The sequence below is a fragment of the Triticum aestivum genome, chromosome 2B (genome assembly GCF_018294505.1).
Source record: "Triticum aestivum cultivar Chinese Spring chromosome 2B, IWGSC CS RefSeq v2.1, whole genome shotgun sequence".
Taxonomy (NCBI): domain Eukaryota; kingdom Viridiplantae; phylum Streptophyta; class Magnoliopsida; order Poales; family Poaceae; genus Triticum; species Triticum aestivum.
In genome coordinates, this window is record NC_057798.1 from 742220019 (window position 1) to 742226979 (window position 6961).

The 6961-nt window shown below is 46.3% G+C and overlaps 1 protein-coding gene across 1 annotated transcript; it reads right to left on the bottom strand.

The window, feature by feature from the left end:
* Positions 1-1834: 1834 nt before the first annotated feature.
* Positions 1835-5977, bottom strand: LOC123047095 (probable isoaspartyl peptidase/L-asparaginase 2). Its single transcript, XM_044470585.1, has 2 exons — positions 5454-5977; positions 1835-2659 (listed from the first exon to the last, which is right to left on the bottom strand). The coding sequence occupies exons 1-2, from the start codon at positions 5847-5849 to the stop codon at positions 2054-2056; spliced, it is 1002 nt and encodes a 333-aa protein (XP_044326520.1). The 5' UTR covers positions 5850-5977; the 3' UTR covers positions 1835-2053.
* Between the last annotated feature and the right edge of the window lie 984 nt (positions 5978-6961).

A 6961-nucleotide genomic window follows, 5' to 3' on the forward strand; every position in this document is an offset into this window, starting at 1 on the left:
ATCACACATCTTTAGTTTAAAATATGAGTATAATAATTCAAATGACTCCATCGAAAACAATAATAACCAAACTCGAACCGACTCCATAAAAAACAATGGTACTAAAAAGATCGCAAAATGAAACTAACATGACATGATTACCTTAAATAAGAACGAAATTAGACTACTCCATCGACAACAATAATACTTCAGTTCTTCTTAGGTAACATGGTAGGCTAATGTTCTAAAATCATGAAGAAAAGATCAAAAGAGCATACAAAGAATTAGGAATTTATAGATTGGATGATTGGAACCCTAGACATGTTACATAGAATGACAAAAAATTGATAGATTGGATTAGAATACGTACATACTAAATAAAGAATAAATAATCTACTGAGATTGTTAAATTGAGGTTTGGGGATGGACAGGAACATGGATGCGTACTTTTTGACGTCCAGTCGGATGCGTACTTGTATAGGTATTGTCGTATTGCCGTGGTGCCGGATGCCGGATGGCCGGGCTGACGCCTGCCTGCCGGACTGCTGTGTGGCGGGGACGGCGAGGCGGCGAGGCGGCAAGGGCCAAGGGGCAAGGCGCCGAGCGAGCGAGAAGGCCGACAGGCGGGCGCGGGCGACGAACCTACGAAGGAAACGTCAAAACGAGCGTGAGTCACGGCGCCGCTTCGCCTTCGCGTATCCATCAGCGATCGCTAGCTAGCTATATCTGGGCCGCCTAGCCCATCCTATTTTTTCTTTAATTCTTTTGTAATTTTTTACTTGCTTTTTGCTGGGCTATAGTATATGTATATACTCCATCATGTGCCCCCCCTTCGCCTGGGCCCTGGGCCGTCGCCCCGTCGCCCATGCCCCAGGGCCGGCCCTGCAAGCTTGTCACTGAAGGGGTTTAGGCATCCATCCTAACTTAACCCTCGTATTATTCCATCGATTTATTCTTTAGTTAATCCATATAAAATAAAATACATGGACAGTTTTTGCTGCACTTTTTTTAAACGAGGAAACTATAATCTTTTATCACCAAAAAATAGAGAAGAAACCGACGTCTTACCCCTCCATTTCATAATGTATTGCTTATAGTTTTTTTCTTAAAGTCACATTTTTACCATGTTTAGAGAGAAAAAATATTGACACCTACAATACAAAATACTCCCTCTTTCTCAATTTACAGGGCATGCGCGTACCCCTAGGTCGTCAATTTGATCAACCTAATACAAGTCATATATTACAAAAAATATACCAATATAAACTTCAGATGTTCTATTTTCTAAAGATATAATTTTTGTGTTATATAGTTTATATTAGGATGGTCAAATTGGCAACCTAGGTATACGCGTAGGACTTGTAAACTGAGACGGAGGGAGTACATATCATCGGATACATCGTGAGTTGAATGTTCATATTGTATATGTTTGATACTGTAGATATAGATAGTGTTCTCCATAAACTTCGTCAAAGTTTGTTAAGCTTGAATTTTCAGAAAATCTATATACACTTTTATGAAACGGAGGGAGTATCATTTTCTTGGGTGACCAGCAAACGGTGGGCCTACCAAGCCTTTTTCATATGAACAGTACACAGGCCGGAAAGTTAATTTGCTAACACATAAAATTCGGCCAAGCTCTCGCTGAAAAGAAGTAGTCTCACTCTCGTTCGTTTGCTACAGAGCACAAGAAGAATCTCATGCTAGGAATTCACTGTTTTGTTTTTATAATATTTTTAGCTAGAAAAATAATTCAAAAAATGGCTCAGTTTCAAGCCACCGCTCCAGACTGCGCGTAACACAAGTTCTTAGACTGAAGAAGTTTTCAGAACGAGTGAGAACTGACCAAGGCAGGTAATTTCAGAAGCCATAGAACTTTTCACATTATTATTTTCCACGGCCATCACAATCGTCATCATCATAATTATTCCTCCCAATCTCCAATCCCCGATCCACTACTACTGCTACTAAATCAGGATCCCAGACTGGAACCACATGGCAATTGCAGGATGCCCAAATGCAGACACACGAACGCACGCACACTATCTTCAGAGTTCTGGCCAGCGCACGCGCTTCACTCCCAGATGCCGACCTCCATGAAGCCGTCCTCGGTGGCGCAGCCCCTGAACATGCCGGTGCAGTTGAACCCGTACGCCACCTCGCCGGTGCCAGACACGGCGATGAGCCCCGCGAAGCCCTCGTCGAGCCGCTCCTTGACGCAGAAATCCACGGCCTCCTGCAGAGGCAGCCCCTTGTACTCCATGACGGCCGCCACGTCTCGCGCCAGGGTGGAGCGGATGATGGCCTCGCCCTCGCCCGTGCACGACACGGCGCAGAGACCGCACGCGTAGGTGCCGGCGCCGATGAGGGGCGAGTCGCCGATGCGTCCTGTCATCTTGTTCATCAGCCCTCCTGTGGACGTCGCCGCCGCCGTGAAGCCGTTAGAGTCCACCACCGCGCAGCCCACCGTCTCCGGCGCGTAGATGCTGATGGGCAGCCCGTTCATCACCATGCCGTTGTTATTGTGATTCTCGGAGGCTGCGGCCAGCGCGCTGCACGTGTCGGCGCCGGCCAGCGGGATGCGGTAGTCGAAGAGGATACTGTTGGCCTCCTTGGCGAGCTTGAGCATGCCGATGTTCTCCTCCGTGATGAAGTAGCTATTGTCCACAACCTCAAGGCCCTGCAAACACATCAAAATCAGATCAACACATCCAAAAATCAATTTGTTTTTAATCCTAATTAACTCTGGGTGCATATAAAGATCGCAGATTCCTTTAGGCAGATCTGGAGGGAAAGCGCCGGATTCTGTAGGAATCAGATCCCGTTGCTGTCACTCGATGGTCGGGGTGGTGGACCATGTACGGACGACGGATTCGTCGGACGGGGAGTAAGTGGCCTGGTCCCGGCGCGGCCGATGGGTGCCAACCACACGGCACGAGTGGTGCACAGGGAGGAGGGGAAAAAGTCCATTTTAAACCTTGAACTTGTAGAGGTCCAGCGGAATGAACCCTCAAGTCAAAATCCCGGTCGATTGAACCCTGAACTCTGCAATCCCGGTCTAAATCGGACCTTCGGATAATTTCCCAAACAGGGATTGCTGACGTGGACCGGGATTGCGGAGGAAACGCTCGCTGCGCTGGATGGGCCGGCCCAGTTCACCGCAGCGCGTGCTGCGCCTTGTTGCTTCCATTTTTCGTTCGTTATTTGTTTTTTCTTTTTGGTTTTTCTTTAGTGGTTATGCTTTCTTTTCGTTTTTCTTTTTTATTTTGTATTTATATTCTTTTCTTTTTTCTTTTTTATGATTTCTTTTTTTATTTCCATCGGATCATTTTCCTATTTATATTACAAAAAAATTCATCATGCATTATAAAATGTTCATTGTATATTAGAAATTTCTCAATGAATATAAATTGTTCGCTATGTTTTTGAATTTTGTTCAGTGGTATATTACCCAAATATTTAACGTGTATTTAAAAATGGTCATCATATATTTAAAAATGTTCATTGTGTATAATTTAAATATTCATTGTATATTAAGAAAATTTTCAATGGATATTACAAAATCTTCAATGAAGAATATTTGCAAATGTTCAAAAGCAGTTTGATACATACTGTTTTTCAAAATCGATTATTTTTTCAAAACAAATGAACTTTTCTGTAATTCATGAGCTTTTTCCAAAAATGTTTTAAAAAAAACGCTACAGTTTTTTTTGCTTTTTTGGCGCGAGTACCAGGAACCGGCCCAGCGAAAGTTACGATGTTCCAGTGTGTGCACGATGCTCCGAACTTTTTTTTGAAGTGTATTTTCGCGCGAGTATTCTTTGAATTTCCAAAAATGTTTTCAAATTCGATGAACTTTTTTCGAATTCACGAACTTTTTCCATTTTTGTGAACTTTTCCTTTCAATTCATGGATTATACGAATGCCTTTTCAAATTGATGTTTCCTTTATTCAAAGAATTTATAGGGGGCATTAAATAATAGCATATATTTAATGTTTGTACTGTTGGGACGGTTAAAGAGGCGTGTTTTCCTCCAGTAATTTTTAGACTGAGGCTGGTCCAGTGGTTAACCCTTATGGTCATTTAATTGGACGTGATGAGTTCGATTCCTGCTTCTCCCGAATTAACGTGGAATTTTTCCTTCGTTGTTTTGCTTCTCAGCAGCTTGCTGGGCCGGCCCAGTTCGCGTCTCTGCGGGCGCCAGCGCCGCGAACCGGCGCGTACATCGCTGTATAGGAGCTCCCCCTTTTGGAATTGTTGTTATTGAAGGGAAAAATAATTTAGCGGGCCGGCCCATCAGACGAATCCCGGTTCAAATGATGTCAGGGTTTGATTTAGACTGGGATTACAGAGTTCAGGGTTCAATCGACCGGGATTTTGACTTGGGGGTTTCTTCCGCCGGACCTCTACAAGTTTAAGGTTTAAAATGGACTTTTTCCGGGAGGAGGCGATGCCGTGCACAAGTTTTGGCGGCAGGAACAGACGAGAACAGTGCACGCACAGCCGCTAGCCATCTTAGGTTAATGGATCCGGCACGACACTCCTTTTTTGCGACTGCTTCTTGCGTATGGCCTTCTACTGTTTACTTTGATTAACTAAGTAGTATTAAGTTTGTTTGAAGTAATGAAAAATGGTGCCAGCTACAAAAAAAAATCGTACACATGCATCGAACCATTTTCTTTCCTGCATGCGACAAGATGGATTCCTTTGTGCGGCTGCTAGCTAGCTGCACGATCTTGACTTGAAAACTTTTACGCTTTGTAGAATTTTAATACGTACTCCTAGTAGAGGACAAATTTAAGTTGGAGTGGCATGGAAATATCGTGAAAATTTTGCACTGGCCTACTTTATTTTTACCGCGCACTAAACAAGTAATTACACTACTGTACGTCTGTACCAACTAATCGGCGGATGTGGCGCTTGGTAGTCAGGTTACGTTGCTGTTGCTTTCAGCTGGATGTGAAATCAGCTTATGCTTCTTGGTCCACACAATTCTCCAACGAGCAGGGGACGAAAGGGAGACACGCACGTGCATTTTCTTAACTTGCTGTGCTGAGCAAGCTGTGTCTTACTGTATTTTCGGCGGGAGCACGAAAAGCTATCATAGATAAGCTATATCTATATGCATGCAGGTTTACCCAAATGAAAATCCGTGTCTTGAAGGGAAGCTCCTTCCCGTGCAAGCTGGCTGCATGCAGCTGTGCACTCATGGTGTACCGCACCACGGTGCCCCACACGTCATCTACACGTGTCAAGTGCACCTCAAGGACCCTTTCCAAGAGCTGCATGCCATACTACTCCGTCCGTTCCGTCACGTGAACTTTCCAATTTTAAAATGTTAATTAATTACCTTCCTCATATGTGTTGATTAGGTCGCCATGCAGCCAGTTTATGGTTTCCTTTATGGAGTGGGGTGCATTTTTTGGGAGTAGGAAGCAGAATTAACGGAGGGTAATCAGGTAGGGTTAATTACCAGCTCGCGGGCGAAATCCTCGGCGCCGTCGAAGGCGAGGTAGGAGTGGGGGGACTTGTCCATGACGCGCCGGGCGAGGGAGACCGGGTTTCTAACTGTAGAGACGCCCGAGACGGCGCCGCAGCGGCGGCCGTTGCCGTCCATGATGCTGGCTTCCATCTCGACGGTGCCGGCGCGGGTGAGCGCGGAGCCCCGGCCGGAGTTGAAGCAGGGGTCCGTCTCCAGCTCGCGCACCACGGCCTCCACGACGTCCAGCGCCGTGGCGCCAGCCCGGAGCAGGTCCACGCCGACCTGCAGGCACCGGGCCAGCACCCGCTTGGCCTCCTCCTGGCGGTGCTCCGGCAGGTTGGGGTCCACGCCCGCGCCGCCGTGGATGGCAATGGCCCAGCGTGCCATGTTCGTGTATGTGATGTTGGTGCTAGGTGGCGGAAGGCACTTGGATCTCTCTCTGTCGCTACGGCTACGTGGTGCTTTGTTCTTCTATTTGCTCTGTTGGTTGGTGTGTATTGGAGATGAAGGATGGGAGGTCGAAGGGCGGGGTAAAAATAGGGGAAGGAGGGGAGGCGGACGCCCGGAGTTTGGGCGCTGGAAATTTTGGAATCTCGGGTCCGGAACGGAACGGAACGGTATCCGGTCTTGCATGTTCCTTCGAGTACTATAGGAACGATAAAGAAATGGATTCGGCAGCTTAATTTCAGACGCTGTGCAATTAGATTCCCGTTGGATTCAGCACGGCAGAATTTGCAACGGTATGGCATGATGTCTCTCCTAGGACAAAACGAGCAAGACAACTTCATGGTAAAAGTGAGTACAAGTCAAGAGGAAGATTCAGTGGCTCAGATCGATTTACCAACCTATGTCTTTACTCAAACCCAAATTGTCTAGAGTAGTGATGCTGTCAAAAATGTTAAAATCCTTGACGGCGTTCTTCTGGTGCCAAGTAATTCCATGCAACAAAATGATCAACTTAAAGTAATCCAGGAGTAAGTTACATACTAACATAACATGTGCATTTAAGCACTACTAGTCCTAGAACAAACATCGGGTCAATGCAGCCGATGTTAGTGCAGCCGCCGGCTGCAACCAACCACCGAGCAGTTGTTAAATTGGCTGCCGGTGTAGAAGATCCCGGTGGGCTGATTCCCTGTGGAATCCAGACAAGCCAAACCGCACTAGCCGGGGGCGAATCAGCCACGAGATGCGCACTCACTCGGGTGTCGGGTCACGCGACGATGGTGATGGAATCTTTTCACCGGAGCTCTCGTTTTATGGAATTAAATTGACACCTAATCTCGTGGGGGCGCTGTGAAGATTCTACTTACTACCCGTTTTTAACATTCAGGATTAACTTTCCTATTGGCGATCCCGTAAACCAACTTGGATCGCCCGATTCATTTCCCGGGTGAAATTGCTGTCGAGATCACACCAAATCAGATGTGTAGGAATTGCCGAATTTATGCAAGATCGCAAGCCCTCAAATTAAGGGCGGGTACGCGTACATCTGCTTT